At 48.2% G+C, this 24,253-nt stretch overlaps 1 protein-coding gene across 4 annotated transcripts; it reads left to right on the forward strand.

Moving 5' to 3' along the window:
• Positions 1-1,540: 1,540 nt before the first annotated feature.
• Positions 1,541-22,547, forward strand: Otud3 (OTU deubiquitinase 3). Of its 4 annotated transcripts, none has more exons than XM_041652353.1 (8): positions 1,541-1,837; positions 6,312-6,460; positions 11,064-11,176; positions 14,713-14,835; positions 15,524-15,655; positions 16,306-16,402; positions 16,973-17,157; positions 17,956-22,547. In XM_041652353.1, the coding sequence occupies exons 1-8, from the start codon at positions 1,620-1,622 to the stop codon at positions 18,130-18,132; spliced, it is 1,194 nt and encodes a 397-aa protein (XP_041508287.1). In that variant the 5' UTR covers positions 1,541-1,619; the 3' UTR covers positions 18,133-22,547. The 4 variants fall into 4 exon arrangements, with proteins under 4 accessions (XP_041508287.1, XP_041508288.1, XP_041508289.1 ...); XM_041652354.1 differs by having other exon boundaries at positions 16,979-17,157; XM_041652355.1 differs by having other exon boundaries at positions 1,688-1,823.
• The last annotated feature ends 1,706 nt before the right edge of the window (positions 22,548-24,253 follow it).

Here is a 24,253-nt window from a genome sequence, read left to right on the forward strand (position 1 = left end):
TACCTGTGTATGAGGTGTGTGTGTGTGTGTGTGTGTGCAACATGCCGAGGCCAGAAGTCAACATCCAGTGTCTTCCTCATTTTCTCTCCACCTTAGTTTTTAAAAATATGAACTTATTTTTATTTATGTGCATGAGTGTTTGCCTGCAACCTGTGTGTACACATGCTCGTGCACATGCGCGTATACACCAGGTGCATGCAGTGCTTGTAGAGGCCAGAAGAGAGTGCCAGATCCCAGAACTGGAGTTACTGTGACATGCCTTGTGTGTCCGGGGAACAGAACCTAGGTCCTCTGTAAGAATCACAAGTGCTCTTAACCACTGAGCCGTCTCTCCTGCCCCCACCTTACTTTTAAAATAGAATATCTTTATTTTTTGATAATTTCATACATGTTAATAATGTATTCGATCTTATACACCCCCAACTTCTCTCTCCCGTTCTCCCAGGAACCTCCATCACATGTCCCTTTCATATCACTCTTTTTTTTCAATTAAATAACTGATTAAATTAGTGCTTCCTTTGGGAATGCTGTCTGACTTTGCTGACTTGTTCTTGTGAGGGTAATTATAGCCCCAGTGAGCTCATGGTCCACCATTTTCTTCTGACAGGGTTTCTCATTGAACTTGGAGTTCTCTAATTGGCTGAGCTGCCTGAATGATAAATTTCAGTGGATTATCTCTGCTTCCACAGCGATGGGCTCACTCACATGCCTATCCTTCTTAAAGTAGCTGTTTTTGTTAGGGTTTCCATTGCTGCAAGGAAACACCATGACCAAAAAGCAAGCTTGTGAGGAGAGTGTTTATTTCCCTTACACTTCAGCATTGCTGACAGAAACCCAGACAGGGCAGGGTCCCTGAGGCAGGAGCCGATCCAGATGCCACGAAAGGGAACTGCTTACTGGCTTGCTTCCCACGGCTTGCTCAGTCCACCTTTTTGTAGAACCTAGGACCAGAAGCCCAGGGATGGCACCGCTCACCATGGGCTGGACCTTCCCCCATTGATCACTAAATGAGAAAATACCTTATAACTGGATCTCAAGGAGGCATTTCCTCAGCTGAGGTTCCTTCCTCTGTTGACTCTAGCTTGTGTCAAGTTTACACACAAAACCCACCCAGTACAGTGGGTGATGGTGTCCCCAACTCAGGTTCTCATGCTGGTGGCGCAAGCATTGTAGGCTTGATCTGTGCACGCCCGCACGCCTGCACGGGCGGTTGTAATCGAACTCGAATTTGCTCATTCCAGACAAGTATCTTCCCATGTCACCTGTCTCCATTTCCTTCTTTTTCAGATTTGACTCCTCTGACAACCTCAGTCTGTCTTGACCTTCCCCATCTGGTCCCGCTTGCTCCTCACTGAGCACTACCTACCACTAGGGGGCAGAAGAGGTGCTTCTCTAGCTCTCCTAGCGCTCTCTCTATGGTGCCTGCAGGCTATCCCTCCAGGGGGCGGGACTACCACCACGTGACCCGGGTGCCAGGCGACCGCGCCGGCGCAGTGGCCGTGTCGCCGTCGCCGGGCGCTGTCCCACTGCGCCTCTCGGCTGGGTAGCCGGCTGAGGCTGCGGGGGGCCCCGCACTCTGCGGCTCCGGCTCCTTCCGCGGCGGGCCGTGTGCCGCAGCCATGTCCCGAAAGCAGGCGGCGAGGAGCCGGCCGGGCAGCGGCGGCCGCAGAGCCGAGGCTGAGCGCAAGCGGGACGAGCGGGCGGCGCGCCGGGCTCTGGCCAAGGAGCGGCGGAACCGGCCCGAGCCCGGCGGCAGCGGCTGCGAGGAAGAGTTCGTGAGCTTCGCCAACCAGCTGCAGGCCTTGGGGCTGAAACTGCGGGAGGTGCCGGGGGACGGGTGAGGCGGGCCGGGAGTGCGGGAGGTGACGCTTGGGGATGCTCAGGCTCGGTCGCCGTGAGGGAAGCAGGGACCGGGCCTGGTGGAACGCTGCAGCAGGTGCCCGGAGGACCCGGGGCCGGGCTGAGAGGTGACCTCGAGGTGCACCTGTCAAGAAGCCGAATGGGAGGGCTCTTAGGTCCCGCTCGGTGTCATGCCAGACCTCCTGGGCATCCTCGCTCTCTTCTGCAATGGGGTAACGAGGGCAGAGAGCTGGAGGCATCTTTGTACGCCTTGGGTTCCCTAAGCAAAGGACTTAACCCATTGCTTGAGAATCCCGGGCCAGCTCTTTCTCGGGTAACCCGATAACACTAATGGCAGCTGGAAAGAGGGAACGGAGGAAGGACTTAATAGAAAGGGTACGTGGTTCCAGGAGCGTGGGGAGAAAGAAGGAAAAGGGTAAAGAGACTGGGAGAGAAGGGTTAGCAGGTCCGAGGGAACCTGATTGCCCCGTGTGTTGTTGCAAGAGGCACTATTAGTGTTTTCTTCATGAGTGGTCAGGTTGAGCTGCAGAAAGAGTGGGTGTAGCTAAGGAACATAAGCCAGATGTCGTGGCAGCGGGGTTGCTATGAGGTTGAGGCCAGTTTAGACTCTGAGAGGGTTTAAAAAAAGAAAGAAAACCAAAGAAACTTCAATAACCTTCGAAATTGTGGGAGAAAGAGTACTAAAGAAAGAACTTTCTTCTTTTCTTCCTCTCTTCTATTTTTTTTTTCTTTTCTTTCTCACTACGTCGTCTTGGCTAGCCTGGAACCCCCTTTGTAGACCAGGTTACGTATAAAGTTACCACGGCCTGCTGGAATTAAAGATGCGCACCTCTGTCCACTGCAGAAAGTGTTTTCTTCATTTCATACTGCACTGAAGTACACTGATCAAGACTTAATCACCTCTCCCCATTTGTCTTTCCTGCCTTCAGAGCTTCAGGCGAATCGGATTTTGCTCTGCTCACAAAGAGTTGGGCACACCTTCCTGCTAGGTGTTTCTGCTTAAGTTGCAATTAAAACGTAATTGCATTCAGCCACCACTTAGAGCAGTTCCTGGATCATAGAAGGCATTTAGGACATTTTCTCCCCCGAGACATGGTTTCTCCCTGTAACCCTGGCTGTCTTGGAACTCGCTCTGTAGACCAGACTGGCTTTGAACTTACAGAGATCCACCTGCCTCTACCTCCTGAGTGCTGGGATTAAAAGAGTGCACCACCACCTGGCACTTTTTTAAATTCTTGAGTGAAGGGCTAAAAAGTATCAAGGGAAGCCACCGAGCTCCAGCAGAAGCGCAGACACTGCTGCAGACATTAAAGCAGCAGCTGAAGCCTGGCATGGTGACCATGCAGGCCTTTAATCCCAGTGCTGGGGAGGCAGAGGGAGGGAGATCTCTGAGTTTGAGGCCAGCCTCATCTATATAAACCTGGTCTCAAAAAACAAACCAAACAAGAAACTTCAGTGGAATGCAGTGGACTCAGATGGGGTTGTCCTGCAAATGGCTGGATTGTATTTGGCAGACAGCATGGCTTCTCTATGTCAAAGAAACATGCTGGGGAAATAGATACTTCACAGTTGCACGTGACCAGCAATCAAAGTCCACAGTGAGAGACGCTAGGACTTCCATCAGGTTCTGGGCAACTTTGGGAGGATTTACTTTTCTTTCCCTTATGAGAGCAGACTTCTCCAGTTAATCCTCATACTTTGCTTGAGTGGAGAGCTGGAAATAGGTAGGTGACTGAGATAAAGAAGAAGGGTTCCCAGTAGAGAGATGTGGAACTGTAGGTCACTTAGATTTTGCTCTGTTGAGCAACTTTGTATTCTTAAAATTTGCTAAAGAATAAACACGCTGTTTGAGCCATAGCTCAGTATTTACAGAAGTGCACAGACCTACACTCATTAGCCACCCATGCTTTGAAGTAGTAGCCCCCACCTCATCCCCTGCCATTCTCTCTCTGAGACAGGGTTTTTCTATGTAGCCCTGGCTGTCCTGAAACTCACTACTAGACCAGGCTAGCCTCGAACTCATAGAGATCCAATTCCTTTGCCTCTCAAGTGCTGGGATTAGAGGTGTGGGCCGCCATGCCCAGCGAGATGGTAGCCTCTTGGAAACACTGTAAATTTATGAGAGATGAGAGTGAAGAAGATAAAGGTCTTTTCTTGGATTTATGGACATCTTGAAAGAGTCTCAGGATTTAATTTACTTGGGAAGCAGTTGCTATGGGGAAAGTGGTTTTATAAATTCTTAGTGAGTGATCATAGAGATGCTATCAAGAAGGAAGTGCCTAAAGTGCCTTATTCAGCCAGCAAATAGTGACTTTCCACATTCAAGATGCTTTTCAGAAGAAGCCATGCTTTTATCATTCAAGAAGGAACAGCTTGAGTTTGCCAAGAGAGCGTTCCCAGATGAGCACTGTGTGGAAGTCCTGGAGTGTGCAGTATCTGATAGCCCCGTCAGTTGTGCAGCAGAATGGGGGCGCAGTTTAATGGTAGTAGTGCAGGGGAGTGGGGGGCAGATGCTAGCTTACTTCCCAGTCTGTTCTTTGGCAGCGTTAGGTAGCTTCATGAAACCAGCCTGCCGTAAACAGGTCTTTGCTTGGGTGACATTTGACGACGGGCTGACTCTGCTGCTTTTTTATTTTTATTTATTTTTGGTTTTTCGAGACAGGGTTTCTCTGTAGCTTTGGAGCCTGTCCTGAAACTTGCCCTGTAGACCAGGCTGACCTGGAACTCACAGAGATCGGCCTGCTTTTGCCTCCCTCATGCTGGGATTAAAGATGTGTGCCACTACCGCCTGGCCTGGCTCTGCTGTCATTCATCACTGTAGTGAATGGGAAGGTCTTTCCTTTCTTCCTTCCTTCTTTTTCTTTTCTTTTCTTTTTTCTGTTTCCTGCAAGACAAGGTTTCTCTCTGTATCCTAGGCTATCCTGGAACTTTTGTGTAGACCAGGCTGGCCTCAGACTCAGAGATCCAACTGCCTCTGTCTCCTAGAATTAAAGGCATATACTATTACCACCACCTGACTCACAGATTTTTTTATGCATTAATATTTGTTGTTGAGTAGTATTAGGTTAAAATATAGTAACGTTTTGCTAATATAAAAAAGTAGTTATGCATTTCTGCTGTTTCTCTTCTGGCATTGTTACAGTTTGGATGGCCTAAGATGGCGACTTGCTATAGGTGTGTTCCTTCTAGCATTCTGTAATTGGTTGTTTTTCTGAACTCAAATTCAGGACCTTAAATCTGTGTATCCCTAAAGCACAGTGGTTCTCAAATAGGAGTGGTTTTGCCTCCCAGGGGACAACTGGGGCTATCTGGAGACATTGTTGGTTGTCACAGCTGGTGAGGAGGGAGGTGGTGTGGTCCTGGCATCTGGTAGGCAGAGGCTAAGGATGCTCCCAAGGATGGCAGTGAGCAGGACATTTCTTGCAGCACAGAATGACCCCAGGTGTCTATAGTGGGGGCACTGAGCAGCCCAGCTGCCCTGCAGCAGTGAGAGCGTGAACTCAGGAAAACAGCAGGGTCTCCCGGAGGCCTTTAGGGTCATGGTTTTGTTCTCACTGGTGTCGGCAGTGTTTGCTTGGCTCCCTAAGGGAACTAGAGTGTTTGTTATGTTTCCTGTGTTGCTGCCTTATAACCTCATCGGCAAAGCAAGCCACTGCAGTGTTTTTGACTTGTTAGTGGGCTCAAAGTATGCCAGATAAAAGTGTATTACTAGCACTTTTAAACTAATACTTTAAAACATTAGTTTAAATGTGGTAAACTATGGCTAATATTTTGGTATTAATGTTGGGAGAGTCATGGCTAGAGCAGGGTTGCCCAGTTTTGCATCTTGGGCCCAACATTTACCCACTAACCATCCTGCTAGCCCTGTTACCAGCATTTGAAGTTTAGAAAATAAAGATGCTTAGCAGTGGCATCGCTGTTCCCTGGTGGCAGGGCAAGCTGACAATGAGGCCTGTCTTTCCCTGGTAACCATGTGTGCCAGGTGCTCCCTCCTCAGCCTTCACAACTCTGTTCTTAGCTCCCAGGTCTGGTGTAGAGCTTAGAGCTTAGTTTGTTTGAGCAGCTTGACAAACTGCTGTCTTTTGAGTATTGAATGAGAGATGGCCTAGCTGGGTACTTTTAGTGAAGTTTGGTTCAAAAGGTATCGGTAGTTGTGACGTCAGTTTGGAAAGGGGTCTGGGAGTTTTAGACCTTAGGCCTGGAGTGGTTTTTGAGGTCTGTACCCTGGTTATCAGCTCCACCATTGAGCCAACTGAGGCCCTGAGTAATTTAATATTTGTTTTGAGCCCGCCAGCCGGTAAGTGGGACGGGAATCCTTATTTGCTGTCTCACGTGGGTGATCTGCTGAGATGCGGTGTCTCCTTTCCTCAGGAGTCAGGCGGGAGACGTCCTGCATTAGGTGAGCTAAGTGCAGTTTTGAAAGACCTTGACCAGCATCTCTGTTTTGACAGCAATTGCCTGTTCAGAGCTTTGGGTGATCAATTGGAGGGTCATTCTCGGAACCATCTCAAGCACCGACAGGAGACCGTTGACTACATGATAAGGCAGCGGGAAGATTTTGAGCCCTTCGTGGAAGACGACATTCCTTTTGAGAAGCATGGTAGGTTCTCAAAAGGACCCTGGGTCCTTCAGGAGCCACCAGCACCCCACCCCCACTGCCAGGGTTTGCTAATGTAAATTATGCCATTCGTTTACTCAACAAACTTGTTTGCATATTCTGTGAATAGCCCACGCTCTGCAGGTGGGAATCTATATTTAGCTGCGTGTTACCTTGACTAAAAGTACTGGCACTTGGTGGCTTGGGTGTGGCTGGGGTAGAGTGCTTACCTCACAGGACTTGATCCTTACTCAGCACCACCACCACCCCTGAAGAAAAGGAAAAGGGGGTGATGATAATTGACCAGAGACTTTGTTTGTGACCTCCTACCAGTGGGATGGGGAATAAGCTCTAAGCTCCATGCAGGGAGATGGTGGAGGCCAGGGAAGACGCTAGCAGCCGTGGTGGTTCTTTACGTTTTCATAAAAAGGAGATAATAAAGCACCTCTCTGGTGGGATTTTTTTTTTCCTGTGAAGATTAACTTAGATAACAAAATTAAATTCTTTTTTTTTTTTCTGAAGCTGAGGACCGAACCCAGGGCCTTGCGCTTGCTAGGCAAGCGCTCTACCACTGAGCTAAATCCCCAACCTCACAAAATTAAATTCTTAAATTAGTTAACTGTCTGGGATGACGGGGCTGTCAATAGCTTTAATTGTCTCCTGAAGTTATTTTATTTTTAAAAACCATGTATTTATAACTAGAAAAAAGAAATCAGCAAGCCCATTAATATCTCACCAAAAACCTAAATGTGCCCACCCACCCACCCTTTTTGAAAGGGTGTCTATTCAACTTGAATGTGTTAGGAACTTAGTTTTGGGTGTGCTTGTGGCTTGACCTTTGATCCTCCCAAGTGTTACACATGCCACCACACCCAGTTTATGGGGTCCAGGGGGTAAAACTCACCTCCTCTTGAATGGTAAGCAAGTGTTCTCCGTGCTCATCCTCACCCACAAATAGTAGCTCCAGCACAAGGCTGGCATCTGTGTCTTAGCAGGATGAGGCGGCATGGTCTCTGTTTTGATGACAGTGGGGGCCCCATTGAGAATGGAGGAGAGCAAGCCTAGGAGGGAGGCTGGTGAGGAGGCTCTCCGTGTCGCAGTTCAGAGAGAGATGTGAAGGGCCAGTCCCAGAGCAGTTGGTGGAACAGTTCACTCTGGCGAGGAGACCAGGGCTGTTCTGAAGGTCCTGCTTAAGAATAGCTCTAAGCTAGGTGGTGGTGGCACACTCCTTTAATCCCAGCTCTCAGGAGGCAGAGGCAGGTGGATCTCCGAGTTCTAGGCCAGCCTTGTCTGTAGAGCTAGTTCCAGGACAGGCTTCAAAGCTTCAGAGAAACCCTGTCTCCAAAAACAAAATCAAAACAAACAAACACAAGAATAGCTCTAAACTTGGAGGACAGAGGGAGGGGCATATCTTGGACACTGTTAAGTGTCCTAACCCCTAACCGGGAATGGGCCCTTTGAGTCTGGCGTGTGTGTTGGGAGTGAGGGGGATAGGCTGTACCTGTTACTGTACTCTGGTGGCCCTCTTCCAGGGGTCACATTTCAAGCAGACAGGCTGTTTCAGAGTTAGCGTTTTATAGATGTGTGTGGGGTGGGGGGGTGGCAGATTTTGGAACTGTGTGTTTAAAATGAGTCATGTTGCTGGATGTGCTGGTGCACACTTGGTTAGAGTACTCAGGAGGCTGAGGCAGGAGGATTAGGAGTCTGAAGCCAGCCTGCATGGAAAAAAATTAAAGAATCTTGTCACTTTTCAGTGTTACTTTGGATGAACTTTGTGATCTGAATTCCACTTGAGCATCTTTAGGAAGGGTCCTGTGGTGGATTTGGGGTGTAACAGTGTAGGACAGGGAGCTCAAATCCTGTTGCCAGAGTGATGTCACTTTAGTTGTGCGTTGAGAAGGTGTTCTCTCAAAATGTCACTGCACGACTGAGTGCTGATGCATAGAAGTGTGAGCATTGAAGAGGTGACAACAGCTTTGACTGCCAGAGCAGAAATGAAAACCAGCAGGGAGTCTGCACATCCTCAGACCCATTGCCTTCTCAGGAACGAGCTGTTGTGACTTTGTTCCAGATCCAGCCATACCTGATATTTGGAGGTACCCATAGAGGATTTGCTGGTTTAACAAGGGAATGTCTCACTGGTGAGGACCTAGTGACCCTGGCACTTGGCTCTGTCTTCAGGATTATCTCACCTAGATGTGGCTCTGTAGACTCTGCACCACCTGTCCCCATCTGTGCAAGACCTGGATCCTCATCTCCCTGTCCCCTCTTACCAGTCCATTATCTCTTGGACCTTTGCCTCAGCAGCTGCCTCTTCCTCTTACCACCTGTGTTCATTAGTTTATTTGTTATCCCCATGGGGATGGATATTTTTTCTGACTTCTGTTTGCTCTTCTTTTTTTTTTCAATTTTCTTTATTCATATTTTATTCATGGGTGCTCTGCATTTATACCTGCGTGACAGAAGAGGGCATCAGATGCTATTATAGATGGTTATGAGCCACCATGTGGCTGCTGAAAATTGACCTCAGGACTTCCAGAAGAGCAAGCAGCCAGTGCTTGTAACACCTGAGCCGTCTCTCCAGCCCCACTGGTTAGTTTTTACTGTCAACTTGACATAACCCAGAGTCACCTGGAACCTTAGATCAAATTCGCCTGTGGACATGTCTGTTGGGGATTGTCTTGATTGTTATAACTGATGTAGGAGGACCTAGCCCACAGTGGGTGGCACCATGCCTAGACTGGTAGTCCTGAGCTGCATGAGAAAGCCAGCTAAGCATAGGTTTATAAACGAGAGACAAACCAGTAAGCAGCCTTTTTCTGTGCCTGCCTGCAGGTTCGTTGAGTAACAGACTGACCTGGAAGTGTGAGGTGGAATCAGCGTTCCCTCCTCCAGGTCACTTTAGTCGTGGTGTTTGCCCCAGCGACAGAGTGAAACTAGAACGCCACTTCACAGGAACCCTCGGGGCAGTGTGGTTTGGCTCTATGGCCCTCTTGATATTCAGTCTGTTCTGGATCACAGAGTTGTGAGCCAACTTCATTTTCCTCCAAAATCTGTTGCTAGTCCCCACTGTTGTGGGGGCTGAGCCTGCGCTTTATAGCCCTTCATGATCTGTGATTTTTAATTTCTCTCCTCTCTCCGGTTTTCTCCCTGTATCTCTGCAGTCCAGGTTCCTGTCATACAGAAGAGTCCACAGTCTCTCTTGTTTGGAATATCATCCATGGACTTTGAAGCACCGGTTTAGTAGTCTCAGCCTAGTAGCTTATCCTCCACCCCCTCCCTGTGCACGCGTGCGCACACACACCTTTATGTTTCTGACTTGAAGCTCAGGTATGAGAGCATAGCTGTGCAGGGTTTCCCTCGTCTCTGACACTACTACACATTCAGATTTCCCCACACTCACAGGAGCTGCTCTGATGGCAGTGGTTCTGTGGGGGAAGGGAGCAACTAAAGTTAGCCACAGGGAAAACTCAGTCCAGCACAGTCCGGTCTCAGAAGGTCCCCAACCCAGTGCTTCCTTCTCTTCCAGAAGTGTTATGCTCTCTTAGCATTTCTGTGACGCTACACAGAGACAGTACTGTCAACAGGGAGGCTTGTTCCCGCGTCAGCATCTCTGTGACGCTACACAGAGACAGTACTGTCAACAGGGAGGCTTGTTCCCGCGTCAGCATCTCTGTGACGCTACACAGAGACAGTACTGTCAACAGGGAGGCTTGTTCCCGCGTCAGCATCTCTGTGACGCTACACAGAGACAGTACTGTCAACAGGGAGGCTTGTTCCCGCGTCAGCCCAGATTTGTTTGTTTGGTTTTTTATTTGTTTTTGGTTTTTTGGGTGGTTTGTTTGTTTTTGGTTTGGTTTTGCTGTTTCTTTTGTGGTAGCACGTAGCTGCTGTATAGTCTGTTATCTGCTATAGACTAGGGTCCATCATGAAAGACAGACTCGCCTTCTCCTTTGGAAAGTCCAAAAGATTGGCAGATACTTTGCGGGAGCCTGGAGTAAAGACCAGATCAGCCCTCTCCTGAAGCACCTGGTTGTCACCATTGTCCATATTATTCTGATTATAGTCTTCTTCAGGGCAGAGTGACAGTGGCCATAAGCCAGGGCTGTGAAGTCAGCTGCTGGGATGAAAGCTTAGCCCACCAAGTTCAGGCTCTGTGACCTTGGCCATTATTCGCTGTCTTCACCCCCCCTCCCGCTTTCATCTCTCTAGTGGCCAGTGTGATAATCCTTCCAAGCACTGCTCTGATGATTAAAAGTGATGATTTCTGAGAAATAACCTGCACTGCTTGACACATGCATGTAGCATCCATTAGTGTGAGCTGCTGCCATGCTCTATTGTGTACACGCCGTGCCTGTCATGCAGCCATGCAGATTGGAAGCACGCAGCATTTCTGAAGGAAGTAATCAGCAGATCCTTCTCTGATGACGAGGACCTCCGAGTACAGTCTGCATATTGTTTACCTCTGACTCCCTAGACTGACGGTCGGTGGCCTTTGAGATGTGTGTTCATGCTTCTCGCTGCTTGCAGTACGTAAATACCAACCATGTTTGCATTTGCATTTTCCATCGTAAAGACTTCATTTTTCTTTCCTGTTTCCATGCAGTGGCCAGTTTGGCAAAGCCTGGTACTTTTGCTGGCAATGATGCAATTGTAGCCTTTGCAAGAAACCATCAGTTGAATGTGGTGATCCATCAGCTTAATGCCCCTTTGTGGCAGGTAGGTCACCTATTTAGGAATGTCCTGAAGATGATGGGCTTGACCTGTGATGCTGAACTCCTAAGAATAGCTTGGACCATGAGCTAACCAAAGACAGGAATCTTGTGATTTGGAACTAACCTCCATGCTGGGTCAAACGGAGTGTGAGAGAGAAGCACTTTGTGATCCTGGGGATATTGCTCAGCCGTCAGCAAAGTGGTGATGCGGGGACAGAACCTAATGTGGAAATGCTTCACATAATTTGTTAAGCTATTGTAGAATAAAATGTTTAGTACACACAAATTGTAGTTTTGAAGTGTGCCTGTTCCCCTGCAGTTTGTGTGTGTGTTTAGGAGTAGAGAAGTGTCATCAGATCCGTTACAATGACTGTGTCTGCCAGAATGACTACTGAGTTTTCTGACCAGTAGACTGCTGTTTTTATTCAGCTCCGTTTGTGTTTTGACTTTTCCTACAATAATTGCTCCAGGCTGAGACAGTTAAGCCACACAGCCCTCTACTGTCCATTCAGCTCCTTCTGCTTCTCTTTATCTCCTGCATTAACCTCATCTCTCAGTCCATCAGACCAAGCATCCCAGAGCCCAGGTGATCAGAGGTTGCTGACTGAGTGTACACTCCACTTCCTTATTCACCCTCAGAACTCACAGGGCTTTGTATCTGGCACAGCTTGAGATTCTGAGCACAAGCTTTCTGCCCCTCCTGTTCTCTGTCACCATCTTTTTTATTAGAAAGTTAAAATGTTTAATTGAAGAAGAACTGGGAAATTCAGAAAAGCCCCTGCAGGTGGGCGAGAGTCACCAGAGTCACCCTGACTGGAATTAGGACTGTTAGCATTTTTAGTGTGTGTCCTGCCGTTCACCCCACATTGGGCATATGATTGGAGAGGGTGCACATCACACTGTTTTTTTTTTTGGTTTTTCGAGACAGGGTTTCTCTGTGGTTTTGGCATCACACTGTTTTTACAACACATTTTAACCACACATACATGAATTTTCACTCATCTCACACACACACACACGCATGCACCTGCATGCGTTACCTCTCTTAAAGGGAATGACATTTTTTTTTTTCGTGTTCTGCCTGCATGCACTCCTTTGTAATCCCCTGAGTAATGGCTTGACTCTTTTAAAAAGAGGGTACAGTATTTAGAAATATAAGTTGCACATGCCAGAATTCACCGTTTTCTGGTTTATAGTTCCATGTTTTGATGTACATGTTATGCCACCATCAACATATGGAGTAGCTCCACTCTACCAAGAAGTTAGTGCCTGCCCTGTTTAGTCACCACCCACTATTGCTTTCCCAGCCTCTGGTAGCTTCTGATTCATGTTTCCTTCTCGTCTTGCTTTTCTGTCACATAAATGGAAGTCTTCAGCCTTTCGTATCTGCTACAATGTCATTTTAACAAGAGTCACACAAGACAGAGTGACGGAGATGCTGCATGCAGGGCTGGTGAGAACATCTGCCTCAGGATGCAGTGAGCAGGAGGGAAACAGCATCTGTGTCCTTGGCCCAGTGTTGCCAGATGTTGGGATGGCAGGGAGAGGACCCTGTGTTCAGTGGGTGCTCTTAAGAGTGAGCTGCTGGCCAAGAACACAGGCACCCCTCCAGTTCCAGGTGTTTGTTATTAGTGTTCGCCGCCAGTGACGTTGTCAGGGCACTTGAGTGTATGGTGTGTGGAGCCTGATGGAGAAGGAGAACCCATGTCAGCGAGGTAGCCGTCTGCTGCTTTCCCTGACGATAACTGTAACGTTTCTTCATTGCCCCAATTCTTATATTTTTTTTCAAATCTACTTCTGTTGCGTTCTGGTTTCTGACTTGTAAAACAATGGAAGTATATACTTAAAACAAATTTGTCCCATTGGCTCTATCCTGCCTGGCAGTACAGTCACTGTTCTGAGCTCTTGCATTAATGATGAGTTGGCTCAGAGTCAGTAACGTGGATACCGAAACCTGCATTGCTCCTGCATTGCTGTGCACGCCTGTGAGCGGTTTCTATGTATTACATAGCCAGTGATAGGCCTGCTGGATGTGAGTATGTACATGGCTCCTAACAATTTGGTGATTTTTCCAGTTGGTTTTCTTTTCATAATGTTCATATGTTGCTACTAAATCTGTAGATGATTTAGGAAGTTTGTCATGTGAAGACAAAGTGAAAATTTCCTCTGTCAGTGTCCTTTCTGGGAAGACAGTGGTGCCGCTGCTGTGTCCCATGTCCATCTAGACTCGCTGTCTCCAGACCTAGACATTCTGCTAGAGAAATTGTTGCACTTCCTACACAGGATCTGTATGATTCCTCCTGCCCCATGACTTGCTGGTTTTGTGGGGTTTTTTGTTTGTTTGTCTGTTTTGTTTTTCATATCTCTGTTGCTTGTAGACCAGGCAGGCCCCAAGCTCAGAGATCACCTGCCTCTGCCTCCTGAGTGCTGGGATTAAAGGTGTGCGCCACCACCATCATTTCAGCTGACTTGCTGTTTTTGGATCTTGAATATTATTTAAGTTAATGATCATCTCAGATTACTTGGGACATCTAGTGAAAATAAGGAGGGCTGATGTTTTAGAATTTTAAAGGACAAACAGGCCAGATGGTGGTAGCGCACACCTTTAACCCTTAGGAAGCAGAGGCAGGTGGACCTCTGTGAGTTTGAGGCCAGCCTGGTCTACAGCATTCCAGGACAGCCAGAGCTACATAGTGAAACACTGTCTCAAAACAACAACAACAACAACAAAAAAAAAAATAGAAAAGAAACAACAGTTACCTATAGGCAGAATCAGAATTATTTTAGTGTCTGTTTTATGGGTGTTTTGGAGGGAATCTACCCAGCCCAGCACTTAAAGTTTTGTATGCTTTTTTTTTTTTGCATGATTTTAGGGAATCAATTCTTGTTGTATCCCAAGGCATTGCTGGGATGTAACACCCTGTGGCCAGTACCCAGGGTTGCTCAGTGTACAGGGGGCAGTGTGGACAGTGCTCAGAGAGTGGTGTGCGCAGGGCAGGCTGGCCATTGCCCAGGGCTGTGTGATGAGCTAGTACAGATTTACTGTATGGAATTTTGTCTTAGAACTGGTGCAAGTGGCAGGTTTTGAGGTTGTTGCTGCCTGTAAGTTTCATGTGTGATTGGAAACAGAGATAAAGTTATTATAGCTATTAAGCCATGTTCAAGCCAGGTTTGTAGTGTTTTTTGAGATCTTCGAGAGGATCTAGAAACTTTATACTTGACATTTTACTTCTTCTTCTTTTTTTTTTCCTATAGTAATCCTCAATCAGTTTGAGCTTCGGGCTCAACAAAGCTGGCTCTGCTTCAGGGTCTTCCCATTGGGAGGAGCTGTGCACTGAGAGGCCAGGCATTTAGTTTTATCTGACTTCATTGCAGGCCTGCCCCAGGCTGGTTAATCATTCCATGCAGATTCACTTGCCTCTAGGCAAATGTTAAATAGGCACATGGAAGCCTGCAAGGGAGAGAGCTCAGAGACTGGTGGCATGTCCTAGCCAGAGTCCCCACAGGCTCACGCTTCCAGATCCTCTCTTGTGTCTGCAGATTCGTGGTACGGACAAGAGCAGTGTGAGGGAGCTGCACATCGCCTACCGCTACGGTGAGCACTATGACAGCGTTCGGAGGATCAATGACAACTCAGAAGCGCCAGCACACCTCCAGACCGATGTGAGTGAAGCTCCGTTCCTTCTGCTTTCAGACCTGCAGGAAGCTGAGCACCAGGGACCAGCTGTTGTTGCAGGTTATTGAGAAGTTGCTGTCAGAGAACTGTGGCTCCAAATGTTAAAATATTTCAGCCGGCAAAAGCACTAACTGCCTAGCCCGACAACTTGGATTTGATTCTAGGAACCCACATGGTGGGAGAAAAGAACTAGCTCTCACAAGATGTCTTCAGACACACACACGAGGTCCTGGCACACATGCACATACATATAAATGTAAAAAACTAATGTATTTTGTATTTCTTACTTTTTAATGAAGTGAGAGACACTTATCCCTTTACCTTCCTCCAGTAGGCACCTATAGTTAGATGTATACACAATCCGAATTTTTAAATTAATTTTATGTTTAAAAGTCTATTCTGAAATTTGGCAACTACGCAAGCCAGACTCAGCTGTCACTGCCCAGTACTGCCGTCCAAATACCATGGGTGCCTCGCTGCTGCTCTTCCTGTGTAGTTCCTCTCTTCTCTGTATGCAGGGCTTTCCCGGATTCTCATGTGGGTGAATCTAGCCACTACTATTCCCATCAGCTTGTTTTTCAAATTCTTCCTGTGTTTGGGTGGTTTGTGATTCGGGTTGTCTTAGAGAGCTGAGGGGAATTTCCTAGAGCCCATGGTTCCTATGCTGTGTTTTAGTTTCAGATGCTTCATCAAGATGAAGCAAATAAAAAAGGAAAGATCAAGACAAAAGGGGTGGACTTTGAAGACGGCCCTAAAGATGAAGTGGAAGATGCTGTCCAGAAAGTTGGCAATGCAACTGGATGCTCAGTCAGTATCCTTACCCCGCCCCCCCCCCCCCACCTCACAGCTGGATGCTCAGTCAGTATCCTTCCCCAGTCACACCTCACAGCTGGATGCTCAGTCAGTATCCTCCCCCCCCCCCCCAGCCACGACTCACAGTTGGATGCTCAGTCAGTATCCTCCCCCCCCCAGCCACGCCTCACAGTTGGATGCTCAGTCAGTATCCTCCCCCCCCAGCCACGCCTCACAGTTGGATGCTCAGTCAGTATCCTCGCCACCCTCCCCAGCCACACCTCACAGCTGGATGGATGCTCAGTCAGTATCCTTGCTGCATAGCAGGTGCTGCCATGCTAGAGCTGACCTGCCAGAGGCCCAAGAGAATGGAGAGCTGCTAATTCATTTCCCTTGTTTGCTGGATTTCACCCATCAATGCTCAGAATCCCAAGGGGTGTGTTTAATCTTTCCTGAGTTTAGCTTTATAAAGAGAATTAATTTATAAATTCATTGGAATGGCTACTGCATTTGATGGCTTTGTTTGAAATTTATGTTTCTTGGTGGATGTGGTCTTGGAGCCTTGTCAATTCCTCTGTTCCTGTTTGTGTGTATCAGGCTGCTGAAGCAGAGCTCGCGAGCGTAACACGTCTAGACTCTTAAGTGTCTATCTGCTTCTTCAATAGGATTTTAACTTAATAGTCCAGAACCTGGAAGCAGAAAATTACAATATTGAATCTGCAATAATGGCCATACTTCAGATGACCCAGGGGAAAGGAAACAGTAAGTCCACAGTTAAGACTTGTAAATAAGCTTCAAGTGTCATGTGGTGGCTCCCTCAAGCAGGTGTCCACAGTCTCCATGATTGCTTTAGTGTCCACACTATCCCTCTGTCCCCTTCGAGCGCTGCGAAGGCTGCGAGCATCAGCACTGCCTCGTGTTCGTGCAGTGCAGTGTGGTGGGTATGCATGTGTGTGGTGGGGTTGGGCCTGGATTTTAAGTGAATTAATAAGTTTAAATCTTAGCAGCCATGTGTGGCTCTGGCCTAGTATTGGACAGTATAGGGCTAGGTCATGTTTTGTTTCTAGATTTGAGATATAAATGAATGCGTTAACCCTAAAAGTTCTCTTTGAAAGTCATCTAAGAAACAGATGCTGCTGGTAGAAGGGACTGTGAACCTTGGAGCCAGCTAGAGGCTTCAAATGCTTCCTGCAGCCTCCTGACCATCTCGAGGAACCTGGCTTTATAAATGTCAGGGATCTGGGGACCCTGGTGATCTTGCAGTAACGTAACTGCAATTGCTTTGTGTAATTGTTGGATTCTTGGTTTTAACAAAATGCCTTTCTTTGGAAGATACAGAGGAGAACCTTGAGGCTAGTGACCAAGTGTCAAAACAGTGTGACCCTTCATTCGAGGAGGCAGGCAGCAGCTCCAAACTCACCGGAAATCAGGGTGGAAGTGAAGGCCAAACGGAAAATAGTAAGGCTCGGACCAGACCTAGCGAAGGAAACAAAGCAAATAAAAGCCAGATCCCAAAGGTATGGCGCGGTCGGGAGGCAGGGGCACCGTGGGATTCTATAGCTGGGTGGGAAGCTGATTTTCACCCTGGCGTGCGTTCTTTTAGATGTGTAAAAGTAGCTCTTGTAGAGCTTCTGGGGGCAGGGTCCATAGAAGCATAAGATCTAGAATGAAGACTTTGCTTGTCCCACAGTCACAACAGTCGATAGCCCTCTGTACAGATGCATAGCTGCCTTTTCCCATCCGTTGTGACAGTCAGGGCTGCGGGTGTCTTTGTGTGTGAGTCTTTGTGCTTTGCGTTGTTTTCTTGCACAGTGTCCCAGGTGGCACGAGGGCATGTCTCTCAGGATCCACTCAGGCTCTTGCTAGCCTGTCGGGTACACCTCTCCATCCCTGCCCCGACTCTCACAGGTGGACAGCATCATTAGTTTGCCCAGTTTGGAACTCATCTTAAAGGCAGATGTTTTGAGCTAGACTGCCACCTAATGTGCAGAAAATGATGCCACAGTCTGGGAACTTTATTGCCATTATCTAGAATCTTAAATGATGGAGAAGCATCTCCAAGCCCCTGCGATTGTCAGTGGCTGGACTTGGGGCACTGTCTTCATGGGTATTTGGATTGTTTTATGAAGAGGATTGCTTTTACTTGATGCTTCAGGAAGGAAACATACATTTTAAAGTATATTTTAACAGTAATGAAAAAGAAATTATTTTGGTTTCTCAGGCTGGTTTTCTCTGTTCTTGCTAAAAGCATTCTGGGCCTTGTGCTCAGACAGCCCATAGTCTCACAGCACCAGTGACCCACATGGCTCTTCCAGGTTACAAACAAGCAGCGGAGGGAGCAACAGCGACTGGAGAAGAAGAAACGACAGGAGGAGAGGCACCGGCACAAAGCCCTGGAGAGCAGGAACAGCCACAGGGATGCTAACAGAAGCGAAGCGGATGTGAACACGCAGGTTACCTTGGTGAAGACCTTTGCTGCTCTGAACATCTGATGCTCGGCCCCCTGCGAGCTGGAGGATGAGCGCTGCAGACTAGGTGTCCCGGCCAGGTGTCCTCTGACAGTGCCCACACGAGCCCACGGGAGTCAGTGCTCTTTGCGCTGCCTCGTCTGTCCTGAGCTTTGTCATTGTTTGTTGTGTGACAGTACGGTGGAGCCATCCACTTTCTGAAACACAAAGAAAGTATGGACTCATAGGTGGGTTATGGGGCAGAGGAGTCTTTGGAGCGAGGCGTTATTTGCCCCGGGTATCAGAACGTGGTAATCCTAGGCTCTTCTGTGACGTGTGGAGTGGGTTTGCTGTCATTATCTTCAAGTCGTTTAGCACAATCATTAGAAACCCCCACAGTGACAACTTTGTTTCTCTTTCATTTCCAAGCAGGGATGCAGGTCTGGCACCAGCTCAGGAGTGTGCCGAGATGTGATTTGGCTTCTCATCTGGTTGCTTGTACATGTTAGGGCAGTCAGGGACATCGGCTACATCTCCCTTCTTCCCGTCTCTGGTGTCACCTCAGTGTGGCTGCCCTCCCCACTCCAGCCATGTGGCGTGTGTGCCTGGCTGTGGGAGAGCCTGGGTTTGCTGGGAGCTCCACAGCGCAGTGGAGTTTGGGATGTTTCTCTGTACAGTTAGGAGATGGGGGGGGGGGTATTTCTGTGACAGCTCTGAGCTCTGATGTGCAGGGCTGAGCACGCAGCTGCACAGGGCAGGCCTGGGGGAGGCTTTTCCTTAGAAGACTCTAAACATTTCTTCTATGGGAGAAGTTGACAGGATAAAGTTTTCCATGTTTGAATGTTATTTTTTCTTTTTGATATTCTAGACTCAGGAAGATGCCTATAGGGAAATAACTGGTTGTTTGATCTTACAGGTTACTAAATTTTCTTAACATGTGAAAATGAAATGAAATCCCATGGCATAGCTGGGCATGGTGGCTCAAGCTTGGAATCCAGTACTCAAGCAAGGCAAGAGTGCTGCAAAGTTGGGGCCAGCCTGGGCTGTGTAGTGAGTTCCAGGCTAGCCAGGGTTAGAATAAAAGGCCCCATTTCACTGCCTACCCAATAGAGAAAACTCTTCCAGCGTGTGCCCTGTACTTTGTTACTTGGGATTTCAGTACTGGGAAGAGTGCAGCCATGGCTGAGGCTGCCTGTGGCTGGGTGAGCTGGCAGGGGAGAGGACCTGTGCTGCGGAAGCCTTCGAACGACTCAGTTCTGAAGCACCTTCAGTAGGGAGGGTGCTGTTCCTCAGGCTGGGTTATAGGAATGTTTACTGTAAACTGTCCTGTGTGGGGTGGACAGTCATGACTAAAGCCTTCGCCTTCTGGGAACCTACTATTCAGACTAACACTGTCTGGGTCAGAAGATAATATTTTTGTTATCACTAGAAGCAAAAGGAAAATTACAAAAGGTTTAGACACAGACAACACTGTCTGGGCAGGTTGTGGGTTCATCCAGTTGTCTTATCAGCAGGCTATTTACTTCTTCAGTTTAATGTTGTCCTTTAATTTTCCTTTTGTTTGGCTTTGGAACTTTGTGTTTTGTTTGGAACTCCTGAAGTCTCCTGGAATCTCTCCCAGGATGCTGCGTTACTTCCTACCATCAGGACATTGCAAGACTGCAGATTTGAAAACTACATGGCATTTTTTTTCCTTCTCAGCTGGGAGACTCAGGTCTCAGGCCCAAAAGGGAAGGTGGTGGCTGCCGTGCTCTGAGGGATAGGAGTGGAGCTGGCTCTGGGAGCCAGTGTGGGGCCACCCGGGACAGGGTGTGGGTTGGCCGAATTCATCTAAACGGAAGCTCTCTGTTCCCTGCTTTTCTTTGTACTGCCTAAGTGCAGCATGCCATCTCTTTGCAGACAGGTTAGCATTGTTTACCAAAACCCCAGAGTTGGAAGTCAGAAGTGGCTGGGCTGGGGGAGCCTGGTGCACTTGTATGGGACACCCTGGGTTCCATCCCCAACACTTAAAATTCAGGCTGTGCCTAGCTCTCAGCAGCCTCTTGGCCACGCAAGGAGCTGCTGTTTGCCTGGCTGAGGACAGCATAGACCTCTCGGGTGGCAGAGCTGCTCTGGAGGTTTACAGACTCACGTTTGCTTCTGGAAGGCAGTGGCTGTGTGTCCTGATTGCAGTGGCTGTCTCCTCAAAGAAGGTTCCTTTGTCTCTGTCCACACTTTCCAGTTTCACATGGTGTGTCTCTTCAGTGTGCTGATTATTGGAAGTGGGGAGCCTGCACCCAGCTTGAGGGTGCTGGCAGCTCAGACTCTCAGCCTCACTGAGTAAGAGCCGCTGGGTCGTCTGTGGGCGTCACCACTGTAGTGGGCACCTGCTGGTTACCTCCTTGGCACCAAAGTGAGGCCCAGAATGTCGAGCTTTGGGGTAACAACAGTTAACACTGTTCCTCCAGTCCAGGTCCTCACAGGGAAGTTGGCATGGGAAGGGAGCCTGTCAGCCTCCGGCTGGGCCTCAGCTGCTACCTGAGAATGTTGTTGTAGCTCATTGTGAGCACACGGGAAAGCCACAGTGCTTCATGGAGGCTCACTAGCTTTATAAACTCTGTGGAGAGGTTTTCTGGATTTTAAGGATAATTTTTTTAAGGTTAAAATAAGAAAAAAAAAAACAATGGCAGCACCTTGCACTGGAGGCAGATAAATTAAAACAGCGCTGCCCAGACTTGCAGAGTAGAGCCCACCGGAGATAATGCTGAGAATACATGTGTTCATTTGGGTTTTCACGAGAACATCTACCTCCGGGGATTGTGGCAGGAAGAAGAGTCTTAAATGTCCACCAGGGTTGCCTATATTTTCTTGTGTGAGCTCTGAAAACACTTCTGACCTCGTTTTGATTGTGAAAGTGAAGTGGACTGACCTTGCAGGGCAGCTGGAGTGGGGCTCAGTGGGGAACCTCTCTGTAGTTCACGCATAATACCCTGCTTCCCTGGGGAACAACAGTGGCTCGGGTTACCTGGTAGTGTCAGGTGGACTTTGCCAGTGGACTGCGCTCAGAGTCCTTTACTGTCTGCCTGGGTTTTACCAGGACAACACAGAGTGCCCTTATTTTACCTCGGAAATGTTCAGCTCAGACATCCAGCTGGGTAGAGGAAACCCGAATCCCCAGAGAGAATGAAGCAGAAAGAGGGGGAGCCTCCTGAGAATTGTGGCCTTGATGGAGCCCCTCCTGAGCTCCATGTCGGCATGCAGCTTCTCACCTCTGACCTCTAGGCCCAGGCCATGCAGGGCTTCAGCCTTGTCCTTTCCTTTACCTGCTGTGTGCTTCCTTTCGCTAAAGGCTGGTGTGGCTCACACCCAGTGTTGTCCTGAACAGGCCAAGAGACGCTTTTCCAGGAGCACATCCCTATCCTCACAGGCCTGCCGTTTCCAGGGTCAATGTTGAGTTGAAAATAGAGCAGCACGTTTAGGTTCTAAAACCTAAAAGTTGACTGCTGAGTGGGACCATACACACCCTGCCTCTGTCCTGAGTGGGAGGGAGCGCAGGGTGTGAGGCTGGGCAGAGAGCTGCGTCCTGTGAGTGCCTGGCCTCTGTCCCAGGAAAGGCCTGAACGTGTCTTCAGTCCTTTCTTTTTAGAGCGTCACTCTGTTCTGTAGCTCAGTTGAAATGTGGATCTCCTGACGGTCACTGGAGATGGCTGGTGGCTGTGTAGAGGATATACTTGCACGGTGACTTTATGTCAGCAGGGCAGACCTGTGGTCCAGGATTCCTTGTGCCCTGTCCTGAGCACAGGGGGAAACCTTTGGGGGGTCTGGCTCAGATCCTCGCCCATGACCACCCTGCAGGCCCCTGTTTCCATCACCACGGCACTCAGTGACATTCATCAGCCTTCTGCCTGTGGTTTGAGCCCCGCCAACCCTCTGTTGAAACCTGAGCCCTGATGGTGTGGGGCTGCAAGTCTTCCTGTTCTTGGGGTTCATTTTCCATGGTGGCTACCTTCCCAGCATCCCTCACGAAGCTTGGAGGAGAAAGGTAGACACGAACCTTGAGCCAGTCTCAACACCATCCTGCGTGCTGGTGTCTGTCCCCCTAGAAAAGGGGGCCAGTGTATCTGCCTTCTCCTTTTTCCAATTGCACTGTTCTTGTTCTAACTTCAGGTTACAGAGACCTAAAATCTTCTTGGGGTCATGACCCATAGACTCAGCAAGTCTGCCTTAGCTATGTGTAGAGGTGAGAGATAGCTGTTTTCTGTGTCTGGAGCCCATTTCCCCTAGGCTGTCTCTTTACAGTTTGTGTTCATCCGAATCATTTTATCTTTTTATTTACCAAAGTACTGTACTTGGCTATTTGCAGTGTTTTAAGAACCAAATGTTTTGTGTTTTTGATCTTCAACACTTGGTGCAATAGAAGCCGCAAAGATGTGCCACTTTATCTTTGAAATGGATTTTGTATACCAATAAATTCTAGTTTAAAAGCAAAGTCCATGTCGGTTTGTTTTTGTTTACTTGCTGTCTGACAGTATTCTAGGCACCACTCTACCACGAGCTACATCCTTGGCTCAGATTGTTCTCACCAGTATTCGACCACCACTTAAGTGAATGAAAGGTCTGAGAAAGCATGCTGGGAAATTGCCTTTTCTGAGACCTTTGTGTGGGAGGTTAGAGGTGCTTAGACTATGACTCCTAGTGTGGTAGTCATTAGGGACCTGGCAGAAGTAGCATGGGTGCAGGTGAGTATGGCTGTCTCGTGGCTGGGCAGATCATTGATTAAGACCTCCCTGATGGAGGAAGGTCATTGGTTAAATAAAAAGAAACTGCTTGGCCCTCATTGGTTAGAAGATAGGTGGGAGGAGTAAACAACAGAACGCTGGGAGGAAGAGGAAGTGAGCTCAGACTCTACAGCTCTCCTCTTGGGAGCGGACGCCTCAGAGAGATGCCATGCTCCCAGCTCCCAGGCAGACGCACGCGATGAAGCTCCGACCCAGGATGGACATAGGCTAGAATCTTCCCGGTAAGCGCACCTAGGGGCGCAACACAGATGATTAGAAATGGGCTAAATTAATATGTGAGAATTAGCCTAGAAGAGGCTAGATAGAAATGGGCCAAGCAGTGATTAAATGAATACAGTTTGTGTGTTGTTATTTCAGGCATAAGCTAGCCAGGCAGCCAGGGTGCTGGGGACGCAGCCCCGCCGCCCCTATTTACTACACCTCCCTGGACCTCAATATGTCTGACATGTCAGGTACCACCTTGAGAATTACCTCCATAGGACAGCGCCAGCATGGCTTCCTCTTGTACTGCTTCTCAGGGCACTGAAACAGTACACTTGCCTTGGTTCAACAGAATTAATAAACTGCGCTGTTCTGATCCTGTTTTGCCTGGGAAAATGTGTGCTCCTAGACCACACTGATGCAGATTGAGAGCTTTTGGCTGAAGAGGATGGAGACTGGTCCAGCTGCTTCGTGGATTCTGGCTCTGCAGATGGAAACGCTCTGCACCTTATCTGAAGCTGCTCTGATCAGCCTGTGGTAGAGCGATTTGAATATTCTGTTTGTTTTCAGTTCTGTCTTAGGGTTTCTATTGCTGTGAAGAGACCACGGCAATTCTTATAAAGGAAAACATTTAATTGGTGTGACCCACTTACAATTTCAGAGGTTCAGCCCATTATCGTCATGGCGGGGAGCATGGCGGCTGGAAGTACAATGGCTTTCAGGCAGATGTGCTGGCTACATCTTCATCAGAAAGCAACAGTAAGTGGTCTGTTTCAGTGGGCATGGCTCAAGAGTATGTGAGACTTCAAAGCCTGCTTCCACAGTGACACACTTCCTCCAACAAAGCCTCACCTCCTAATAGTGCCACTCCCTCTGAGCCTATGGGAGCCAATTACATTCAATCTACAAGTTTATTCACCCATCCAAACATCTGAGAATACATCCTACTGACTCCCTGGGTCTTAGAAAACAACCGGGGCCTTAGTCATCAGAGAAATGCAAATCAAAACAACTCTGAGATTCCATCTTACACCTGTAAGAATGGCCAAGATCAAAAACACTGATGACAACTTATGCTGGAGAGGTGGGGTTAGGGAACACTCCTGCATTGCTGGTGGGAGTGTAAGCTGGTACAGCCCGTTTGGATGTCAGTGTGGCGATTTCTCAGAAAATTAGGAAACAACCTT

The sequence above is a fragment of the Microtus oregoni genome, unplaced genomic scaffold, assembly GCF_018167655.1.
Source record: "Microtus oregoni isolate MIOR12 unplaced genomic scaffold, Mior012 000005F_ref0000423, whole genome shotgun sequence".
NCBI classification, from domain to species: Eukaryota; Metazoa; Chordata; class Mammalia; order Rodentia; family Cricetidae; genus Microtus; species Microtus oregoni.